General features: G+C 35.8%; 1 protein-coding gene across 1 annotated transcript in view; it reads right to left on the bottom strand.

Moving 5' to 3' along the window:
* The window catches only part of LOC115448899 (titin), a 103,666-nt gene extending 84,260 nt beyond the window's left edge, over positions 1-19,406 (bottom strand). The window contains 11 exon segments of the mRNA XM_037444160.1: positions 81-332; positions 1,171-1,971; positions 2,150-2,545; positions 2,635-3,033; positions 3,139-3,540; positions 3,696-3,839; positions 3,918-5,774; positions 5,856-7,220; positions 7,646-7,875; positions 7,962-9,621; positions 19,035-19,406. Coding sequence (XP_037300057.1) covers positions 81-332; positions 1,171-1,971; positions 2,150-2,545; positions 2,635-3,033; positions 3,139-3,540; positions 3,696-3,839; positions 3,918-5,774; positions 5,856-7,220; positions 7,646-7,875; positions 7,962-9,621; positions 19,035-19,158 — 7,630 coding nt within the window. The 5' untranslated portion in view covers positions 19,159-19,406.
* Positions 19,407-25,663: the final 6,257 nt, after the last annotated feature.

Here is a 25,663-nt window from a genome sequence, read left to right as displayed (position 1 = left end):
AAGTTTACTCTCAAAAATATGTCTTTAAATTTTTGTGCGTTCCGTCTTTCTTAGAAGTAAACACAGAAACTCATACTTACCCATTTTTAATTCCACGCCATTTATGTACCACTCAAATCGGAGACTCGGGTCACCGACAGGTACAACACGGGCCTCGTAATGAGCATGTTGACCTTCCCATAACTCAGTAGGTCCTGTAAGAACTTGAGTGAAGATTGGTTTTTCAAATTCACGTTCAGGTTCTTCAGGTTTCTTGCGTTGTGGTTCCTCAAGTTGTTGAATCTTTTTCATGCCCTCAGGATGTTGTGTCTCCATTTGAATAGCTGCCTTGGCTGTTGAAAAGTAAAAAATACCTAATATTGGCGACAAATTAAATAAAGTCAGATTTTTAACACCAACGTATATTTTTTCAATTTTTCAGTCGACTTTATTCTTCACAAATGTGTCATAAAATTGAGTTTGGATTTTGCGAATGGATGGTAAGTGTAATACTAAAAAAACATCGAATAATGATGTTGTCGTTGTAAAAATATCCCATTTTATGAATAGGTATTGATTATTTACACTATATACATACATAGATCACTTTTCTATTTAATTTTTAAAGAGATACTTAACCGTTTCTCTTTAATTTACTCCTTGTTTTTTGTCATTCCACAATAGTTTTATTTCCGGATTAAATAACAACTAAGTAATAAATAAGTACTACTAAAAGCTGAAGACACCCATATAATATACATATTTAAACGAAATATATCATTTTACCACCTTAGTACCTATCTTATCTTTTATATATGGAAAAACGTCTACACATAGACTTAGCGGTATTTAAAAACCGCTGTACCGCTGGTCCTTTGAAAACCACAATAGATCTTGGGCGCGATTATTTTATAAATAAAATTACGCTTGACACACTTAAAGCATGAATTACTCCGATATGTTTTATTCTGATTTTTGCTTATTAAACAGTGTCTAATAGGACATAATTGAAAACAAATCCTATTCAAAATAACGTATTCATAATATATTGCGTAAAAAATAACGTTATTTATAGAACTATTATTTAAGACACCATAAATATTATCCATAATTTTTTCGTGTTTTAAAACATGTTTATATAGTAGGGGTTTTACTTAGGTTATAAAGTAATTTTTAAGAAAAGTCACTTACTTTTTATTTTCATAGCAGCTGTTGTGACTGCCTCTCCTAGTAAGTTGGATGCTCTGCACATGTAGACTCCTTGATCTTCATCACGTACATGCGTAATTGTCATAGACACATATCCGAAGTCATGAGTCTTTGTTATTCTGGAACTGTCTTCGATCAATTTTTCGTTTCTGAACCATTCGATCTTCAAAGTTGGATCGCCTACTGGAATAAGTCTGCAGTCGAAATGCGCAGTTTGTCCTTCTTGAATGTTATCAATGTTTTGTAGTGGCTGTGTAAATACAGGTCTCTGACGTGTTACTGGTTCAGGTATTTCTGGGCGCTTGAAGGGTTCAGAAGGTTCTAATTCACGTATCTTTTCTAAGCCTTCCGGACGTTGTGATTCCGATATAATACTACCTTTTGCGGTTACTGTCATTGATATGGATGACGTACATTGGCCGAGAGCATTTATAGCTTTAACTGAGTATTCACCTGCATCTTCAGGAATGCAATGTTGAATATGTAATGACACGTAACCAAAATCAAAAGTGATATGGAATCGTGACGCAGATTGCAGGGCTTTGCCATTGTGGTAAAATTCAATACGCAAGTTGGGATCATGCACAGGTTCAACTTGGCATTCGAAGTGGGCTGTTTGACCTTCAAATACGTGGGTAGTTCCGGTTAGTTCCGTAACAAACCTAGGTGGGCTAATCTTTGGTTCTTCCACTTCTATTCTTGTATGGTGACCTTGTGCTTCCAATTGCCTAATCTTCTCAAGCCCATTTGGATGTTGAGTATCCAAAATAATACTTCTATGCCCTGTAATATTAATCGTTATTAAGTATGAGACAGAATAGAGTTTGATACTTATTTTCTTACATTACATACGATTCTAAGTATTTATGCTTCGTGTTAATTATCTACTACCTAAAAGCCCTTAATATTTTTTTAATATAATGTTTTTGTACGGATATAACCCGATCAAAAAATACTTTACCTGCAACCTTCAACGTGCATGTATTAACTGCTTCGCCAAGTTTATTAGTTGCTTTACACATGTATGTTCCAGAATCTTCAGCATAAGTGTATAATATGTCCAATGCAACATAACCAAAGTCATGTGTCGTCCTGTACCTGTGACCCGCTCTTATTTTTTGTCCGTTAAGGAACCATTCAATAGTTAGATCAGGATCATTTATGGGTTCAACTCTACACTCAAAGTGGGCACGATCTCCCTCTTTCAAGTGTTCGAGGCTTGTGAGGGCAGTCAAAAATACTGGTCGTTGTCCTGGTTGTTCCACTTCAGCCGGTTTAGGTCTTTCGTATTTCTCAAGCTCTTGAATCTTCTTCAATCTCTGCTCATCTAATGTGTCAAGGTAAAGTCCAGATTTGGCTATAATATAAAAAATACATAATATAAGCATAAATGCTTGGTAGACTGTCTTACAAATGTAATTCATTTAATAAGTAGGCTTTTCTTACCATCTACATTCACAGAGCTTGTAGTAACGGCTTCACCTACAGCATTTGTGGCCTTGCACATGTAAGTACCGGTGTCTTCAGCATACGCGTATAAGATATCTAATGCCACATATCCGAAGTCGTATGTAGTTTTGAAACGGTGTCCTTGCTGTATCGGTCTGCCATTACAGTACCATTCAACCCTCATCGTGGGGTCGTTAACTGGTGTTAAAGTAGCTTCCAAATGGACAGGTTGCCCTTCACCGACTTGGACATTCTTGATAGGTTTACCGAATTGAGGTTTCTCTGCCACAAAGCTTTCATCACGAATTACACGCTTGTACTTGCTGTCATCTTCAAGATATTGTATTTTCTCAAGAGCACTTTCATGCTGCGTATCTCGTATAATGGATTCTTTGGCTGAAATGAAAAGGAATATCAAGATATTGTACTTTACATTTATCATAAACATCAGAATTATTTTTATCAATGATCCAGTTGTAATATTATAATACAAACACTTACATTGCACATTCAATTTGATGGAAGATGTAGCTTGTCCCAAGTTATTTATAACCTTACAAGTGTATTCGCCGGAGTCTTCTCCATAAACTGTAAGTATATCAAGAGCCGCAAATCCAAAATCGTATGCGGTACGATAGCGATGACCACTTTGCAACACCTTGCTATTGAAGTACCACTCAACACGCATATTTGGATCTGGGTATGGTTCAATTCGGCATTCATAATGCGCGCTCTGGCCTTCTACGAGTTTCGAAGGGCCATTTAGTTGAGTTATGAATCGGGGTGGTTGATTGACAGCTACCTCAACATCTTCTTTACGTCGGTAACGGGAACTGTCTTCCAATAGCTGTATTTTCTCTAAAGCTGTCTCGTGTTGAGATTCAAGTTGAAGCGAAGCTTTAGCTGTAAAATCGTAATCTTATGAACTTACCATTGAGAATTCAACAAAATTTGCCATATAAAATATCCAAATATTATAATAAATACCAAAAATGCATTTATGAATGTTAATTCAAAATTAGTTTTAAACGTTTCATAAATTATTACCAGTAACTTACATTGCACAAACAGTGTTGATGATGTAACTGCTTCTCCTAATTCATTTATGGCGCGGCATGTGTATGTGCCGGAATCTTCAGGATTAACGTATTTCATGTTCAGAGCGACATAACCAAAGTCGTGCATTGTCGTCAAACGATTTGCTGTAAGATAAAATTGTGATTGATATATTTTTGATTTTGGTACATTGTGCTATACAATTAAAAAGAATCGGTACTTACATGCTTCAATGGGTACACCGTTACGTAGCCATTCAACTCTCAATTTTGGATCACCCACAGGAATAAGTCTAGCTTCAAAGTGTGCTGCTTGGTTTTCAGCTACTCGAATGTCCTTCATTGGCATTGTGAAAACTGGTGCTTGAGTGACTACCTCATCTTGTACACCATGTTTCTGGTACCTTGATGTATCTTCCAATTGATTAAGTCTTGGCAAAGCTCCTTCATGATGGGATTCCAAATATATAGATTTTTTGGAATGCACTACAGCAATTCCGGAAGTGACTGCCTCACCGAGAGCATTAATAGCTCTGCAAGTGTAAGTACCAGAATCTTCAGGTAGACAAGACATTATGTCTAAAGCTACAAAACCAAAGTTGTTAGTTTCTGTGAATCTTGAACCGCTCTTCAGCGGTGTTTTATTGTGATACCATTCAACTTTCATCGTTGGATCGGAAACAGGTATAAGCCTACACTCGAAATGTGCACGTTGTCCCTCTTTAATTTCAACATTTTTAAGAGACGTTGTAAATATGGGTGCTTGTGTAGTTACTTCATCAACAAAGTCAGTTCTATGGTACTTTGACCTGTCTTCTAATACTTGGATTTGTTCTAATCCAGCTTCATTTTGCGTGGCTCTAATAATATCTGCTGTTCCGCGGCAAGTTAGCCTGCAACTCACCTCGTCGGCGCCCACAAGGTTCGTAGCTCTGCAAGTGTAGACCCCGGAGTCTTCGGCAATTAAGTCTATGATATCCAGGGCTACATATCCAAAGTCATGAATGGGTCGGAAACGATGACCAATTGTTACTGGGTGACCATTTTTGAACCATTCTACTTTAAGATTGGAATCGGTCACAGGTTCTAGTTTGCATTCAAAATGCACATGCTGGCCTTCAATAACGTTTTCTATAGACTTTGGCTTAGTAACAAAACGCGGTTTAATATTGATTGCTTCATCAATAACTTCAGACTTCTTGTAACGTGAAGCATCTTCTAAATATTGTATTTTCTCAAGACCAGATGGGTGTTGAGATTCAAATATTAAATCCTTTTTAGCAATCACGCGGAGAGCGCACGAGGTAACTGCTTCTCCAAGTTGATTAGTAGCTTGACATGTGTAAACTCCAGAATCTTCTGGATATACGCTCAATAGATCTAGTGCTACGTAATCAAATTCATAAGCTGGTCTAAATCTATGCCCGGTTTTTATGGGTTTTCCATTGCAGAACCATTCCACCTTCATGGTAGGATCGCCCACGGGTTGCAATCTGCATTCCAAATGGACATTAGTGCCTTCTACGGTTTCGATGTTGTGTAATGGTCTTGAAAATTGTGGTGCTTGCATCACAGTAATATCTTCTTGAACTTGTCGACTTCTTCGGGCTGCGTCTTCTAGTATTTGAATCTGTTCAATGGCCTGTTCATTCTGTGTGTCGGTAACGATGTCTGATCTTTCGATAACGCGTACCATAGCTGACGTGTGTGCAGAGCCCAAGTGGTTGACAGCACGTACTGTGTATTCTCCTGAGTCAATGGATGTGGCATGTATAATATCTAATGCCACAAAACCGAAGTCATAGTAAGTCCTGAAGCGAGATCCAACCGTAACAGCTCTGCCATTATGGAACCATTCCACACGCATAGTTGGATCACCCATGGGTTCTAGTCTACATTCAAGGTGAATATTTTTGCCTTCAGTCACTGGTGGTGGATCTGAAAGGGGCTGTACAAAAACTGGTTTGGATTTGGAAATTTCTTCTATATGATATGATGGCTCAACAAACTTAGATTCTTCAATTTGTCGAGTTTTTTCATAAAGTCCTCGATGTATGCTTGAAGTATCAATACTCGAACGCGCTGTAATAAATAAACATTTAAGTGATGTTTCGGCACAAATGTAATGTAATCAAAGGTTGTTATCTAACAAAGCATACTTACTTTCAACACTCATAGAAGCACTCAGTTGAGCTTCTCCTGCAGCGTTGCGTGCAACCACTGTGTATACTCCCGAGTCTTCTTCCCGAACATTAGCAATGTCAAGTGCTACGTAGCCAAAATCGTGATATGTTTGTATGCGGTTTGCACTTGTTATTTGTTTACCGTTGAAATACCATTCAACAGTCATAGTTAAATCACTTTGGGGCTCTACCCTGGCTTCAAAATGCGCCCCTTGTCCCTCAACAATTTTATTTGTGCCCTTAAGTGGTCCCAAAAACCTGGGCTTTTGTGTAACTTTTACTTCTTCGTCCATGCGGCGAGAATACCTGCTGGAGTCTTCTAAATACTGGATTTTTTCCAATCCTCCAGGATGTTGTGATTCCGCAATTATATCTTTCTTCGTCACAATTGTAAGATTTGCGCTGGTACTTGCTTGACCAAGTGCATTGTATGCGCGACAGGTGTAATGACCGGCATCGTGAACTGTCACTGATTTAATAGTAAGTGCGACATAGCCAAAATTAAAGAACGTAGTTATCCTCGAACTTGCTTCGACAGGGCGGCCATCTTTGAGCCATTCTACTCGTAATGTTGAATCTCCTATAGGCTCCAGCCGCGCTTCGAAATGAGCGAATCCTCCTTCTTTAATATTTATTTGGTCCTTAATAGGAGTTTTGAATTCAGGTCCCTGGGTGCTTTCTGGTACTTCTTGATAGTACTTTTGGTGTTGTTGTTGCTGGTACGCTTCTAACTGCTCAGTCTTTTCAATATATCTACGTTGTTCTGGTATACCTAGATCTCCTGTTACAGTACTCCTAGCTGCTACACGAATTGAAGCGGTACTAACAGCTTCTCCTAATTTATTTACAGCTCTCACAGTATACGAACCTGCATCTTCAGCCCGTAGGTGCATGATGTTAAGGGAGACGTAGCCGAAGTTGAAGATTGCTGTGATTCGCGAGCTAGCTGTAATGGGTCTGCCGTCCTTGTACCACTCCACTCGCATAGTTGAGTCACTGACTGGAATCAATTGAGCTTCAAAGTGAGCATTTCGGCCCTCTTGTAGTTCACCTAGATCTTGCAGTGGCCTTATAAACTGTGGCCTTTGTGAAACTTGTTCTTCAATTGATTCTTGGTGCTGATATTTGGAGTAATCTTCTGTATGTTGGAGATATTGTAGAGTCTCTGGGTGTTGACTAGTTCTGTCAATTGTAGCTCTGGGTGTCACGTGCAGTGTTGCTTTAGTTTCAGCTACACCAGTTGCACTGACAGCTCTACATGTGTATTCACCACTGTCTTGTATATTAAGACTGAGCATGTCAAGAGAAATGTAGCCAAATCGGAAAATGGATGTAAACCGCGAACCTGGAAAGAAATATAAATTAAATAAATCAAAAATTACAATTGAAATAACTTTTATTATTTTATGCGTGCAAGATATATATTTTAAGACATTATAAATATTTTATTTGATGATCTCAGTTATAAATTAGTACATTTAAAGATTATTTAATATACACCTACTGAATATAAAAAAAAATAAGCTTAAAATGCTCTTAACAGTTAAAACGTATTTAGGATAACAATTAGTGCAATGCTTAAGACAAAAATCCCATAAACTTAGTAGATGCCTACTTACAGATATGGGGTACTATTGGCATAGTGATTATGTGAAAAACTAAAAGAATATAACCTTATAATTGCCCAATAGTGGTATTTTGTAGTTGTAGCGAATTATCCGTGTATATTCGATATACGAGGATAGTTTATAAGACTTCAAATATACTTACTTGCTTCAATACTCTGTCCATTTTTCAACCATTCTATCTTCATTGATGGATCACCGACCGGATCAATCCTTGTCTCGAAATGAATTTTTCCACCTTCCATCTGCGTGACACTTTTTAATGGCACTATAAATTGAGGCGGAGGATAAACTCGGTCTTCTTCACCAGGAGGAACATATGGTCTTGCTCTTTCTACATGCCTTAGGTATATGATTTCTGGCCCTGGCGCAGGCCTAAAACATAACATTATTTTTTTAGATATTACTTGATAATAAACAAAGGTAAGGTAAATATATATTAGAATAAATATTATGCTTACTCTGGTTCGATTATTTTCGTAGGCCGTGGTAAATGAAGGCGCTTTTGTTCAGGCGCAGGCTCTTTGGGTACTTCCACATAAAGCCTAGCCCGAGTTGCTGTGGAGCCTGCGACGTTCTGGGCAGTGCACTGATACCATGCCGCATCCGACGCCTTGGCTCGCGGGATGTCCAGCGTCGAGGCTCCACCGTCGGTATTAATTCGTAACTCTGGATTGGGTATAATTGGAACGCCGTCCTTCTGCCATGTGATACGTGGCGTGGGTGTGCCGACTGCGCGGGCATTAAGTATAACAGGCTCGCCTTCTCTAACATTCAGAGTGCTGAATCGTTCTACAAATTTAGGTGCTACTACTTGTTCTTTTTCAATAACATTCAATCGACACTGGAACGATGTCTCGCCACTCTTGTTGCGTGCGACACATGTGACCACACCACTATCATTAAGATCGACGTTTGTAATCATAAGTGCATGATTACCTGATTCGTTTACTAATATCTTATGATTATAATCGTCTCGAATTTGTCTGTCGTTAATGAACCACGTGACCTCTGGGTAAGGCCTGCCGGTGACGCGGCAATCGAATCGCGTCATTTTGCCCTCCGTTACATCGCGGTCTTGGCAGACTCTTACAAATTGCGGAGCGAGAGCTTTTTCGTTAATTTCAACTCTTTCTTCTATTCCTACTTGTTGAGTGTCAATAGTGTACTGTGATTTTTGGTCATGAACATAACTTTCTTGAGGAGATTCTACAGCAAGGTATGCAGAAGTAACAATACATCCGTTGGGGTTTTCGGCCAATAGAGTGTAATGGCCAGAATCTGATCTCTGTGTATTTCTTACTCTCAGCGTTGTTTGGTTGTTTGTTGTTACTATTTCATGTTTACTGGAATTCACTAATCTCTGACCATTCTTAAACCAAGTTACTCTTGGTCTAGGATTACCGGAAAGCTGCACTTGAAATTGTGCATCAGTGCCCTCCTGAAGTTTCGAATTTCTCGGTTTTTGTGCTATTTTAGGAGGTGATACTGGTCCTAGTGATTTGTCTATTTCAGTGCTGATGTGAATGTCGCTCTCTCCAACATATCTTTTAGTGATAGACTCCCTAAAAGATACTTCTCTTAAAAGTCTATATTCAAACGTATCCACTTTAAAATCTTCTGTGGACGAATAGTCAGTGCCGTTGGTATAAGCTACTTTTTGCATTTTTCGGGACTGTTCCGAGGAATATCCTTGCGTACCGTACGATTTATGTTCGACGGTTTCGCTCACGTGTCGGTAACTCTGCTGCTGGCTAGCTTGGTGTGCCGGCATGGGGACACCTTCGGGTTGTATATACACTGAACAGATGGCCTCACCGTATTGATTGCGGGCCGTGCACGTGTACTCTCCCTCGTCACCTGGTCCTATTTGTTTGATAAGTAAGGATACATCTCCAGTCTGCTCATTATAGCTCATACTATACTTATTACACTCAACAAGAGGAGCTTTCTTTCTAGTCCATGATACGACAGGAGTAGGATTTCCCCTGAGTTTTCCTTCAAATTTGGCATTGCCACCCTGTGCGAATCTCGCATTCTTGAAGATTTGTTCAAAGATTGGTGGAGACGGGTCGCCAGGTCTTCCTCCAGCGATGGGTAGGCTTTCGCCAGTACTCTCCACTGTAACAATAACAACAATAACATTATTTTCTATGCTCGAAAAATATAAGCTTCATTCTAATAAATAATACGTTCTAAATCAATTAAACATGAGATGTTTAAGCTTAATTGGTTGAAGTTAATTATGTGGTTAATGACATCAATGTGGCTAAGTTTATCATGATAATAAACAATTGTGTGATGAATCTGAAGAAGACATGAAAATATTATTAATAATTTTTAATTAAATATAATTTACAAGTTTTCATATTACGACATAATGTGTAAAAAAACGTCGTATACACGCACGATCGCATTAGTTTTCCAGAGATGTCGGATTGGATGGGCGCCGGCTATGACTCACGGGAATGACGAAGCAGCCGAGCTCTTTTCGCGCGTCTATTTTAGTGCTCACCACTCGGATCTTATTACGTTGACCATTTTGGTATACGCAATCGGCGAAGAAAATCAAAACTTAATTCAAACGATACATGTATTGTAACGATGAGTATTCTATTCTGTACGTTAGTTTACAGATAAAAGTACCAACTAAAATGTAAATCTGTTTTGAAGTAAAAATTTTATCTAGACGGTAAAATTAAATGCCTTAAACTCTTATGAAAGAGTAAGATTTGTGTCCCAAGTCCCAACTTTCATAACTATAATTGTAATTAACTAGGTTTCTTTAGACTCACAGGGTGCCAAAGAAGAAAAAAAAACGTTATAAATAATTAACATAAAATATTTAAACAGAAATAACTAGATACAAGAAGATAATAATCGCACGTATCGCAAGTATGTACTTATTTTACGAAAACAATTATAGAAATGGTACAGATATCGAAACTTTTAACTACTTTCAAATTATTTAATTAATCAGAAGGTAATTATTTAACCATTGATAGGTTTGTAAATAATGTATTGCATAATCCTCTATAAAAATTACTGGCTTATCTAAAATAGTAAACTTTTTCAAGGTTCTGTGTTTTTAGGTCAAGGTCACTCTGAAGTAAATTTACTGAAATATATAGGTTTTTAATATACAAGACAGAGATAATTTAGAGGTTGTAATATAAAACAAAAAACACATGAATATTAATACATCATATTGTTTGCTTTAATTCGCTTTGCGTCCATTATCAATTTGTATAATATGAAAATAATGTATGTTATACGTGTTAGGCATATTACGAAGTTTTCACTACAAATAACAATTAACGTCGTAGGCCGTAACACAGTATTTTGGGATTGATGTTTGATATATTATTACCTCGTGAATTATTTATCTTCATTCTTGAGATTGGCTTAGAGAAGTTACATACAAAAAATAATGACTCTGAAAGTGAATGGTCGTTCTCGTGCTGTTGGACTCTTATTCCAGAAGTTCTCCGATATAGCCGAGAGAAAAAGTTTTAATAATATAACTGGATATAATACTCTAATGATAAATTCTTAAATATTCCGGTTAATAAGAGCGTAGCTCCGTAGTCAGTACATACAAAAATGATTTAGTGAATATTAAGAACAAAATAAAATATTACCTAAATTTAATATTTCATCATCATAAATGATTATTTAACACGTAAATATTATGGTTCTTCAATATATAAAGTCAAAAAAAAAATACTAGTGCAAAATCAAGCCCTACTACCTCGTTCCAGTTTTAAACCGCAGACAATACAGTACAAATTCACAATATGTATAATAATATAGATTGCGTAACGTTTATTCTCACGCTTTGCTCAAGTATAATAAATGTTTGATACTTTATAATAATATTATTTCTTCACAATTTCTGGAAGTTAATTAATTTCGACTGTCGAGGGCCGAGGGGTAATCATCTCTCGTCAGTCGACATTTTATTGGACTCCACTCTAGTTGCTACGAAGTGCATTAAGGTCTCTTTACTGAGTCTGTATAAAAAAAAGTTATACGAAAATAACAATGTAGTGTCTACGTAATCGAGTCATTGAAATTAGCAAGTTACATCAGCTGGGTAGTTTTTTTAATAAACGTACCTAAGGGTAGCTTAGGTAAACAATGAACGTACTGCCTAGACAAAGGTCGTTTGTACATTCTAAGTTTAATAAATTTTGTATTGGTCTAAGATTTTTGATGAAATTTGACATAAGTAAGTGTTTGGTATTTGAAACGAAAAACCTACTAATTAGGCAATTATGCAAATCCTAACACGCTGAGAAAAGCTCGGCCACCCAGGTAAGTATTTTATAAATCATGTGCTCTACCCTGACCTCTAGTGCATTAGAGTAAATACAAAATATAATAAGTAGGTGCATACCAGTTCCTGCTTTAGGAGGGGGCGGCCAAGATGGTCATTTGAGACGCTAAGTCCCGGGATGGGTACCGACTATCGAAGGCTTAAGTGGACGCAATGTTATGCTATTGCTTACAAAGATACAGTTGGGACCTAAAACACCTCCATGGGGGCATAAATTATTCTCCAGCGACGTCAGAATAGCTAAGCCCGGCCCTGGAGTATTCATTATTTAGTTACGTATTTAAAGTTGCTTATCAGCTTGATTGATACGCTAAATATTGACCACTTGATTACGAGTTTATCAAATAAATCTTACACATTCTTTGGCTTTGGTATAATTATGCACCTTGACATGTATTTAAAATACGTTATCGCTGGCTGAATAATCTGTCTATAGTATTAACTATCAAGCATAGATGAGAAAAATATTTTGCACGTACCACTCTCATATTAATAAATAAATATAGACACCGTACTCAAATAAAAATCACTAAACATCAATCAATAGCATGGATTTATCGAAATATTACATCATAAACTTGGTTGGATTGCTAATACGTCTGACGTATTGTGGATAGTAAACATTTATTAGGATAATAAGAATATTATATTATCTAAATTATTACAAAATGTATGTATACATACTACTATATCTCTGAATTTGTACGATCCAAAGCGGGTGTATTTAAAAATTGCTAATCACAAACAAGCTGCAAAGAAAATACGAATTAGTTTGCAGAATTAGTATATTTTCCTAATTATAAAGTTAGTAGATATTCAGAATATGCTTTTATTACATCAACTGCAGTTTTCAAATAAGGTTTGAGCTATTTTATTGCATTTCAATTTAATATTTACTAATGATTACATTTATCATAAAGATGTAAGATAATGTAGTTATCGATGACATCAAGCAACTTATACTTTTGTTTGACATTCTGGAGAGACGAAATCTTACAATGTTTGATTATGGTGCATTACAACATGCAATTGGATACCGGAACAAAATTTCATTTATTGAATACATTTTCGGATAGATTAGTTTGTGTTTTATTTCAAATTTAAAAATATACCCCTACTAACTCAGGGGACTTCAACAATCATATTTATAAGATTTAATTTTAAAGTTTCAAAAATATTTTGTCATTTAAAGTGTCGTAATATTTTAACCCTTTAGTTTAAATCAATGGTCAAGTGCTTTTGTTTTAAAATCATTTATTAACTACCAAGTGTATCTAAAACATAGTTTTTTTATTTATTAATATTTTTGAAGTCGACACTGTCGCATTACCAGCATGAAAATTTCCGTGGAAATTGGTGACCACAACATTGTAAATTGTGTATGAATGAGTATGTATTGCTTTCTGTCATCTTATAAAAGCGGTAATTTCAAGTAGTGTCAATAAACATTTATTTTAACGCGTTTTGTATGGCTGTTGTTATTATTCTGAGATAACACTATAATTGTAGCATAACGGTGGTGGTATTTGCAAGATTTTTAAACGTACAACGTTTTGATTATATTTATAATTAGGTAATTAATTATTATAAAATAATTATGGAATATAGGGAAGAACTAAATGAATATTGTCTATTGGCCACACAAAAAATCTACGTTTTTAATTAATAGGTTAGTATCAAAAATCGTTATGAGTTAACTCCCGACAGTGAGAAATGGGGTCCGTTGTCACAACTTCATTTCCAGTTTCAGAATAGTCGACCATGAAAAATTCAAATAACTAACCAACCACTTATGAGAATGCATAATGTATGAAACGTGTTACATACGATTTTGATTGTTCATTCAAAGCACTAATAACAATTTGAGATTCAAACAGATATGTTTTATAAAACTTTTTAACACTAAAATAATTATGCTTACATCATTGGAATTATCATTAATAATCAATATCTTACGAACTATTAATATTTATAGGAGGTGTATAATGTAATCGATAATAATTAATTTTTAGGCATAAAATACAGTACCTACTAGTACTTATGAAAGTCAGTTGTACCTATAATATATATATTATATGTACATACGAATAACTATCAACTTTCATATTCCGTCAGGATGTTATAATTTATTAAAATTGATATTTTATATAATAATTAAACAATCGGTTTTTATAACGTAAAAAACATTTCCTCTGTGTAAAATATGACAAACATAATCCACCTTAATTGCTTTAATATATTTTTATATTTTATTAAAGACTAATTATGCTCGCGACTCCGCCCGCTTGATAGGTTTCTCCGGTATAAAAGTCTCGCTTTATATTTTCCCGAGACAAAATGAAAGAAAGCAAGATATTAATTTATTTTAACAGTTTATTTTACAGTTGTATACTATGTATGATGCTAGTAGAGGACAAAATATACTTAACGAACACTAATATGAAATTAGTCCACATAGTAAAAAAGTTCAAATATTAAACTTTAAAAAATTGTGTAAACAAATTAGCGTAGTACGATTAAACAATACAGATAAAACTCGTTATTCAGTGTGTTTTTTTTTATTTATAATGTTTAAGTTTATATTGCTTGAGACAAAAAAAGCGCAATAAATAGCATAATAATACAAAAAAAAAAATTCATAGAATCCAATAAAATATAATATGATGATAAATATAATATAAATAGACACAATATTTTAAGTAAGACCTCTAACCATACATTTTTCAGATTTCTTCATTAAAGGAAATTGAATAATTTTGTGTACTTATATCCTTCGCTATATTCCTTAAATTAAGTAATAATTACAGCAACCCTAAATTACTCATTAAGTACCCCATGTGATTATGGACCCGCTCTACTACTGGAAGGTTTGAAGCCTTAGTCCACAGCGGTGGCCTAGTGCGGATTGAGATACATCACTTAACGTATAACAATATTTAATTAGTTTTTTGAATACATAACAAATTAATATCCTCCAAATACCACAGTGATTAAAGAGAATATTATACCGGTATGCCTATGTCTTCTCATCTAAGTACTAAATATAAAATGGCGTGTGACACAGAAACGATTGCCTGTAAAAAAACTTTTCCTACTAAATGGTAATATAGACACAGTATTTCAGCAAAGCCAAGATAACAATACGACACCGAGACCGTATGAGCTAGAATTAATTAAATAATTGCTACTACAAAATTATTTGTATTCTTAGAAATCTGTACAACAATATATTTTTCATTAAATTGTAAATATTACTATAATTGATATTAATTCGTGGCATAGATGGTTTTTTTTTCAAGAAATCAGAAGGATATTAAGTCGAATGTTTTACAGACGTAACACTCCTATTTAGGCTCAATTATCTTTGATTTTACTTTATTATTGTTATAACTATGAAACGTTAGCGGCGATAGCCTAGTTGGGTGTGGAACGGACTGCCAAGACGAATGTCCGCAGGTTCAAATCCCAAGGGCACACACCACTGACTTTTCTAAAAAATCATGTGTGGATTCTTTGTGAATTTATCGTTCGCTTTAACGGTGAAGAAAAACATCGTGAAGAAACCTGCACATCTGAGAAGTTCTCTATAGGAATTTCGAAGGTGTGAAGTCTACCAATCCGCACTAGGCTATCGTGGTGGATTTAGGCCTAATCCCTCTCAGCAGTAGAGGAGGCCCGTGCTCAGCAGTGGGCAAGTATATAATAAAGGGCTGATAATATTACTATTATATGAAACGTTACGATAATGGAAAGTAATCTATGTTGGAAAAAATAGTTTGTCAATGACTTTCCAATACGGTTAAATTACTTTTCATACATTATACTAAATATTGTCATTCAGTTTTGAAATCTACACGCATACTAGTACCATTATCTCTAGAATTTAATGAACGTTCAATAAACTTGTCTAAAAATGGTCAAAATTTATCTAGCTTCATACGTCTTTTGTTTTTGATATAATGAATGCATTAATTTATAAAATCCGGCGAAAGTGGGTGAGCACAGAGCTCATAACTGTTTACTGAGATTATGGATTTAAAGATAAAACTGACAGTACAATAATATATACAGACCTGCACCGCGCATTTCTCGACTTCAAATCGTGTTCATAAATAAGAAAAAGCTACATTCATATTATAAAAGCTTTTACATATTTTTTTCCACGTAACTAATTGCCTTAGGTTGTTTAATTCATTTTTGGAATAGTTAAAGTTTCTTGTTCCGCTCTACTTATTGCGTAATGTGTGTAGTTCCATGTCATTTTTATTATATGCGTGGATACTTTTTTCGTTTATGTAGAATAATAATATATTTTATACATTAATAAGAGTAAACGAACACTTACGACTAATGCAGTGTAATATTTAATTCGATTAAACTTGTCTCAAGTTCAACATCAGCGCTACCGATCTGAAAGTAATTACTTACACTTTCATTTTAACTCCGTGGAGAACATTGTTGCCGTTGGAAACATTAACAGTTTTGTAATTTAATCTTAACATAGTTGATATAATTGGCGTTATGACTCATATTATATTTCATTATACTTACTGAATATATATATTTTTTATTGCAATATTCATATCTGAAAATGTTCCATTCAAATCAAGAATAAAACTAGTTTGTGGCCATGTTAGTTAAACTAAATGATTTTTTACGAAAAGAGATAAGAGAGCATGCACCGCGACGTGCTACAGTTAAGGTGTTACGTTATAATGAACGATGAACATTGAACACGTTCTAGCTGCGCGCTAGACGGAACCGGGCCTACAAGACGACTCACAGATGACCATCTAGCTGTGTCGCCGACCGCGCGCCGTCGCCGCGTCGCCGCGCCGCACCAAAGAGCTCCGTCCTTCTACTGTTACATACGATTTACGTCGATTTTTTAAACACATTAAGTACTTTAAATGGTGACTTTATTCGTTAAAGTTTAGGCACTACTTGCATAATAATATTCCTATAAATATAATATAATTTTTATACAAGACGTAGCTCTAAGCATTTATACTGAACGTCATATTAACTTATCCATTTCGTTACTGACCCTAGTAGAATCCGCGTATTCAATAGTGAAAAAGTGAATGTGATTCATCGATAACTAAAGATATTATAGCATTTCTATTCAACAGTGATCGCTGAGAAAGAGTGAAAACGCCGTTTTATACTGTCGAGTTGCTTTTTCACGTCACAGATTTAATGACGCCATTATACCACTGTTCTCAGTGATACGTCGAAATAGAAAACTTATAATTAACAATCAGAGACAAAAACAATGAACGCACCACGCCTTCGGGTGTATTTTGTATTATATTGCATAAAATGAATTTGTTCACATGCCTTCACTTCATAACAAATCTGTAATATTTTAATGATTTGATGATAATTATTTAGGCTAAATGTCTTGTCATGTAGTACAGAGATTAAACAAATCAACTTTATGTGAAAATTATTGGTTTATCTAAGTTTTTAGGTACTTACATGAATTAAAAAGAAATTAAAATAAGATTAAGGGCAAAAGTAATAGCAATAAATGATAAATGGGTAATCAGTAATGTGAAAACTAGGGGCCCGGCCGGCGGACTCGAATTTCTGTCATGGATTACTACAATACTTAAGGGAGTAACATATTTAAGAAAATACTAAAAGTATTGTATGTAAACATAATAAAAGGTACTCGGTATTTGACGCGTGGTTCAAATGACTCACGCATTTTTGTCATAATATGATAATAAATGGCGCATGTAGAGTTCAGTTTGAACAACTGTCTATACCACGTGTAGCGTACATCTGTCCGCCGCTACCCTTACTAATAACAATCTTCGTTTGTACAATCAAATCACAATTATTGTGATTAAAATAGGTAGATACAAACATTCTTAAGTGTTAAAAATTGTTTATATTATTATGATTTCTAAAGCTGCATTATTAATTATATAGTGACCATTCCCAGACCCGGAAAAGACCATCCAAATGCATAGGTCAAGGTTTTATTAGTTTGTATTATGACTCATCTATCAGTCTAAGGTCAGTCTGGGTCAATTATTAATAAATTTCTTATTTACCATAAAAAAAATATTTTTTTTTTTTAATTTGGTAACTTGTTTTGTTTGAAATCGATTGTTTAGATTCATATGCAGAGCGTGTATGATGCATTTCTGTTAAATTAAGTTTCACCGGCATCATCCATCCAATGTTTGTATGTTTTTTACGAAAGGCTGGCATAGTTGTTTGCAAGACGGCACACGCAACTATGCAACGTGCTTGTTACCCGCAAATACTTTATATAAATTGTATATGTTTGTGATACATCAATGATTAGTTGTTAATGGATAGAGTCAAACAAATTTTCTATTCATATATAGATATATAATTTCGAACAAATTATTCGGTTAATTTAAATTGATATCTAATAAACGACCTAATTTTAGGTTTATTACGTTTTCGTAGTGATTAAAATTAATCCTTGAATGGAACCATGTTTGTTCGAAACTATATATGGAGTTGCCTTTGCGCCTTATAAGTAAACAAGTTCTTAATGCGTTCGCGTTGCAATTTTAACGGAGAGACGAGCGAACTCACACCGCCGCGACACCGACCGCCGACCGGCTCACCATTGAACATTTTCAATATTGCATAAGGTATCAAAACAGGGTCGCATCAGCATCGCTTGTTCCTTCGTACTGTGCTGAATGAGTTTGCCAGTGATACTCCAACTATTAAATTCGCTTTGGATTGTAATATAGTGATTATTTTTTTTCAGTGTGCAACTGTACAAACAAGCGTTTGGAGCGTGAGGTGAGAGCGGGACGGTGTGATGCGCGAGAGCCGGCGCGGGCGGTTATCAGCTCGCAAGTGTCTTTGGTTTCTTCCTGGTGAGTAACTTTATTTGTGCATAGAGCTTTTCTGCCGCGAGCGAGTTAGTGCGGCTATTCTGGTAGTGCGCGTGGGCGTCGTGCCCGCGGAACTTCGCTTGCGCCCGCGCCGGTCTCCGCCCGACTCTCAGCATCGTGAATATGATTATTCGGGATAGCGGTAAAAAAAAATTCGCATCGGCAAAATGTTTGTTAGTTAAGTATTTGTTAAGCCCTATATGTATGAATATGATTTTGACAAAATGTTGTTACTTACATTATAATATTTAATTTCAGTTAGGTAAATATTAAGTAAGGATAATCTGCAATATGTGACTGACCTTGGTGCTGCATGAGCATCTGGCGGGTGAAGTGATGCTCGGTGCGCTGCACGCGCTCCTGCTGCTGCACCACCTGCTCGCGCTGCTCAGAGCGCTGCTCCGACCATCTAGACTGCTTCTCCATGATGCCGTCCGCGCCACCGGAGCACAACGCACAGAAAAAACTCTCACTCGACGCTACTAGTCCTTATCGTATTATAGTCGTTACTACGGCGCTCGCTTAAAAATAAATAAATACGCCACTGCGAAAAACTTATACTAGTCCACGGGTTCATTTAGCAGAAGTCAAGTCATTATAACCCAAGTCCAACAACCAAGACGTCGGTCGATTGCGAATAGTTAGCGGATAGTGGCAAGTCGGATGGTGGCGCGCTGCGCCGGCGGCGCTGGTGGGCTGCGGCGGGGGGCGGCGCGACCGAAATACGACGGGTTATTTCGGTTCTCTTGACTCTCGCGCGAGCGAACTCCCGCGCTCTGCGCCCCTCTCCGCCAAACCACTCCGCCACCTTGCACCCCTACACCCCAACATTCGCAAATATTTTCATTTCATTTTTTTCTATCATAGACTTATATATATTTTATTTTATATATTATTAATCCATACTTGGTTGGGAACAAAAATAAATTTTGATGATAAGATATTAATTGAATAGGTTATTCGGCTGCCCGAGAATATAATGTGTGCCGAGTATAGCCATAATTTTGTACTTTTTATGAACGCCCCTTGCAAATGTTTAGTTCAAATTTCACTCAGTCTATGTTTTGTTGCAAGCCTTGAATAAACGTTTTTGGAGAATGTTAATTTTGATTCAACGCGGGTATTCGAGATATTTATTTGCTATGTGCAGATTAGATTTTTAACTACATTTTTCCACTCATCCAGTAATTCATATTATTTATATTATTGAGCAATAGGATTCACTCGCGGCTTCTTAACCTTTCCCTTCGTGGAAAAAAATCTCCGTCGTAACTCATTATAATAATAATAATATCAGCCTTGTATTATATACTTGCGCACTGCTGAGCACGGGCCTCCTCTACTACTGAGAGGGATTAGGCCTTAGTCCACCACGCTGGCCTAGTGCGGGTTGGTAGACTTCACACACTTTCGAAATTCCTATAGAGAACTTCTCGGATGTGCAGGTTTCCTCACGATGTTTTCTTTCACCGTTAAAGCGAACGATAAATTCACAAAGAATACACACATGATTTTTTAGAAAAGTCAGAGGTGTGTGCCCTTGGGATTTGAACCTGCGGACATTCGTCTCGGCAGTCCGTTCCACACCCAACTAGGCTATCACCGTAACTCATTAATAAATTTTAACTTATACGCTAATCCTGCTAAATAATCCGCTAATCGGAGATGTGTGCCCTTGGATTTTGAACTGCGGACTTTGTCTCGGCAGTCCATTTCACACCCAACTAGGCTATCACGACTCCTGTTTACTTCCAACAAACATAAACATAAACATCGATTTTATTTTTACAGCCTTTCACATTTGTAAAATTAGCAAGATCTAAATTAACGGTAGATAATTAAGTAGATAATTTATATCTTGCTAACCGTTTTAATGTGAAGAAATAGTCTAATTGCAATGCTTATGGTGTTTGACGTAGTTAAAGAAAGTGTTAATAATGAATTGGGTACGCATCGTCTTGAATTAATAGCAATGCGGCTGCGTTTCGCGCAAACCGTGTGATAGCTAGCGGTGCAACAAAGTACACAGCGGAATTACAAATGAAAATTAAAAATCCTATTTTAGGCATAGGGCATCTATTACTAAGAGATTTTTTTATCCATAATGCTTTTCTGATGCAAATTAACAGACTTCACATGCCTATAAATTGTTATGGTACTAATCTATTGACAGAGACGAGTAGTTAAGATATTTTTCACCGTTAAAACTATTACATATGTATAGGTAATATTATTAAAATTTTCGAAACTATGCCTAGATACCAGTGGCGAAGCCGATTCCTCCTGGCTTATCTTTCGTAACTTATGTAAAATATAATTATCATTGGAATAATTTCAAAACCGCATTTATCCGTATTAGTAGTACCTATATTTTATGTCGGGTTCCTTTTCCGAATACGTCACCCTTCGCTACGGTTAGGTACAATTAGTGGCGGAATTGCCCTAAGGACCAGTAGGCCTGGGCCTAGGGCTGCTCAAACGACAAGGGCGGCAAATCAGGCCAAAAAAACACTGATGAAACTCAAACGCAAAGTATCTTAATGTATTAAAGGCTCGCGTACCTTATGATTATAATCTTCCTAAATCACTATTTTGGGTGCTGAGAAAGGAGCGGCACATAGCCTCGGGCCTAGAGCGGCTAGGACTGCAAATCCACCACTAGGTACAATCATAGCTTTGATCTGGCTACCGTTGTACGTACGTACAAATGGGCGCAAAAATCTCACTCCACCTAAATATGTCTTTGCTCATTCATGAAGTGCTTTACGCAAAAACATTTTAATCAGAAGTTAACCTTAAGTATCATTTTATCATTGATTTATCTCTTGACTCTTAAATATTTGATGTAGGAAAGAAAATTAAAGAACAGTGATTGTTTAAACACTTACAAATCATGTTTATATCGATAAGGGTGTTCAAGAATAAAGTCATACTGCATAGCATAATGCTTATAGATATGTATAGTGCAATGAAAGTAATCTAAAAGCCTCTGTTATCACTCATTTGGAAACGAGAGGTTTGTTGCGCGTACTGACACAATTAATGTAAGCGAGTTATTACGAATCGAAGATAGTTTCAGGTTGAGTCGAAACCGAAAATCCCTTGTAACTGATTCCCACTGTAAAAGACTCATGACAGAATGAGGAGGCTGTCGGCCTACGCATACAAGTGTATTTTTAAATCTATTTCAGTATTACATAGGTATTTATATATTGATATACTAATCAAATTGAAACACCTTGGCATATTAGCAGCATAATATGCAATGTTAATTACGAATCCCAGGACTTATTTTTCATGTTCAGTGCAGTATGATTTTAAAATATTTTTAATCAAATCATTATAATTTGTTTGTTTCAGTTCTTCAGTGTAATAGCGTATAGAGACTATGAGTGTAGAGATTTCTGGATTCGATTCCCAAGTACTTCTTCTGTGATTTTTTTTACCACGAGTTGGAAGCTAGACAATCAATAGTAAATACTAAGTGGAAACCATACTGCAAACATGCGTAACAAAAGTATGTGCGCCGACCTTTATTTTAGTCCCGATGCGTCAAACTAATCATAAGACTTACACTATTAAAAGCAATGATTAAGTTCAGTGCAATGTCTACAAATATCATCATACGTCACCAAAAAGATAAATGTCGAATAAAAAATTACTAATTGATTCATCGCGAAGATGTCGCTGTAGCAAACAGAATTATACTAATAAGAAATGGTGAGATCAGTCATGCGCTGACGCATATTTACCGGTTTATTTTGGGATGAAATGCAAGAGTCAGCTGGCGGGCGCGAGCTTTAGGAGAGTACACGTATTTATTTGCATGGAAGAGTACAGGATGCATGATGCTGCAAAAACTTATGCATTATTCTTTATTTAACTTATGGAATTCTATCTGTTGAGGATCAACTTCTGCCATAGATAGAATTTAAGAAATAACCAATAGAAAAAGAGATGTTATATTTATCTCTTCGTGTTAAACAAATTAGGTCCAAGGTATTATAACACATATTTTATATTTGTACTTTGTAGGTAAGTTTTGAATCTAACCTTAACTGTAATTTTTTAGCGGTATCAAATCAAATACATTTATTAATGATTTCTAAACAATTATAATATTATCTGTAATAAAAACAGTTTGTGGGAAACAGCCGCCTGCAGCTGTTTCTGACTGCATATCTGAAGTGTGGAGTTATTGCAGGCCGGACGAGGTGACTGCAAATTTATGTGAACAGACCTGTTGCTGCGATGCACACGCACGTAAACATCTTTGATCACTTTATGTTGCCATATTTATAAATTTTAAGTACGTGATACCATTTTTCAACAGTATAATCGGCAACAGGGTTATGTTTGTTTCTTTGACACACATTCGTATTATGCGCAATGGTGTCTAAATTTAGGATTTATAAATAGAATACCTATGTACGTGATTTGGTCTCGTCACCACAATTAACACATGGTCTAAACATTAATAAACCTTTAAAATATATTTAATATGTTATCCAAATCAAAAAGTCAATGAAATATTACTGCACCTCTTAATCAGCCCGTTCGTATTCTGGAATCAGATTGAGCTGTAACGAGAATGAGCTGAAAAATATCTAATGTAAGAAGAGTTCCGATGGCGTAACTGTATTGCCCTACTGTTGCCTCACTCAGGTCTCTGGTTAGGTTATTGGCCATGAAAATGATACCAATTGAGATTTTCTGTTCATTAAGTATCAACTCAGAATCTGGAATTTGTGCACTAAGTATATGGCAGAAGGTTTGTATCAGGAGTTGGAATAAATATGACAAAAGATAGATGTACCGCTGTCTACACCTCCAGGCATAAAAAGCGAGAGTGCACACTTAACACGTAGTAGTATTTACTGATTTCTAAATATGTAGAGTCAACGGACAAATAATATTATGGTGAAATAATATTATATAAGAGTTCTGCATATTGATTAAGGTTTTAAAATTAGATCTAGTTCGCTAATTTCGGAAAAATAGAAAATAAACAGTACCTGTTGAAAGATAATTATAACGACTCCAATATAAACATGTTTACAAGTGACAAATATTATGGTTAACTCTTGTATAAAATGTAAACATAAATAGTCCATTGAAATGTTACATTTTTTAGGCCTTACCTTGCGTTTTTTAGAGGACGCAATTTTATTTTTTTGAAGTGTAGGGGTCAGTCTAAAGCTAAAACCAAGTTTGTGGGGTCGCCACCCTTGTCCCACGGCCGCCATCTTGAAAATAGGGGTTGAAATGGTTTTACGATGTATCTCTTAAACTATTTATCTGACAAAAAAAAATTATAGACATTTTTTGTTGCAAATTAAATTCTCTACAACTTTGGTTCAATAACTTTTTGTGGTAGAACTATAAATAAAAAAGTTATAAGCGAAAATGTTAAGAAATTCAATGTTAAGCAATGTCCATTGCAACGTCATCAGAACGTGTGTTTATAAGGTTCATAATACTTTTTGTACTCTCATTACGTACAACACAAACCCGCGGTTGTCGGCTTGTACGCGAATTACTTGGATCCTGAATCGCTTTGGCACAGATGAAGCAATTGTTCACATAATCAAAGTCTGGCTCTGGAACTTCTGAAACTGACGATAAACTACGGGAGCTGCTGCTGCGACGACCGATTGTTCACAAAAACATTTTTTTACGAACTGTTTCGGAAATTACTGTACATATTGCGTGTTATTGTTATTACGTGGACAATCGAACCGATAATGTTGTTCGTCGTCGCAGCAGCAGCTCGAGTAGTTTATCGTTAGTTTCAGAAGCTCCAGAGCCAGACTTTGATTTTGTGAACAATTGCTTCATCTGTGCCAAAGCGATTCAGGATCCAAGTAATTCGCGTACAAGCCGACAACCGCGGGTTTGTGTTGTACGTAATGAGAGTACGTATTATGAACCTTATAAACACACGTTCTGATGACGTTGCAATGGACATTGCTTAACATTGAATTTCTTAACATTTTCGCTTATAACTTTTTTATTTATAGTTCTACGACAAAAAGTTACTGAACCAAAGTTGTAGAGAATTTAATTTGCGACAAAAAATGTCTATATTTTTTTTTGTCAGATAAATAGTTTAAGAGATACATCGTAAAAACCATTTCAACCCTTATTTTCAAGATGGCGGCCGTGGGACAAGGGTGACGACCCCACAAACTTGGTTTTAGCTTTACACTGACACCCCCTACACTTCAAAAAAATAAAATTGCGTCCTCTAAAAAACGCAACCCCAAATGTAACTTTTCAATGGACTAAAACACAATTGTCGAAATTATTGATCATCCAGAATCTTTCAAAATGTGCGAAGATATTTTCCAAAACAATTGTATATTTACAGTTAAATAGAATCAAATGTATATACACAACACAATTCGTCAATGTTATAATTGTTTTCGAATTAACTACTCGCAAGATAGGACCATAAAATCAATTTATCCGGGTTTATTATATCTGATGTTTCCGTTAATTAAATTAGTTCATTACATTGTTCTGTCTAGCGCTAAACAAGAGAGTGCTATTACCGTTATGTTCTGGTTTGAAAGACTGTGCTCAGAGTAATTACTGATCATTACCTAACCGAGACGGGTTCAAATCCCAAGGGCACACACCTCTGACTTTTCTAAAAAAATCATGTGTGTATTCTTCGTAAATTTATCGTTCGCTTTAACGGTGAAGGAAAACATCGTGAGGAAACCTGCACATCTGAGAAGTTTTCTATAGGAATTTCGAAGGTGTGTGAAGTCTACCAATCCGCACTAGGCCAGCGTGGTGGACTAAGACCTAATCCCTCTCAGTAGCAGAGGAGGTCCGTGCACAGCTGTAGGCAAGTATATATATATATATATATATATATATATACAGGGCTGATATTATTATTATTATATCTTAAAATTATTAC

This window comes from Manduca sexta, chromosome 27 (assembly GCF_014839805.1).
Source record: "Manduca sexta isolate Smith_Timp_Sample1 chromosome 27, JHU_Msex_v1.0, whole genome shotgun sequence".
NCBI lineage: Eukaryota > Metazoa > Arthropoda > Insecta > Lepidoptera > Sphingidae > Manduca > Manduca sexta.
This window is presented reverse-complemented; position numbering and strand designations above follow the sequence as displayed.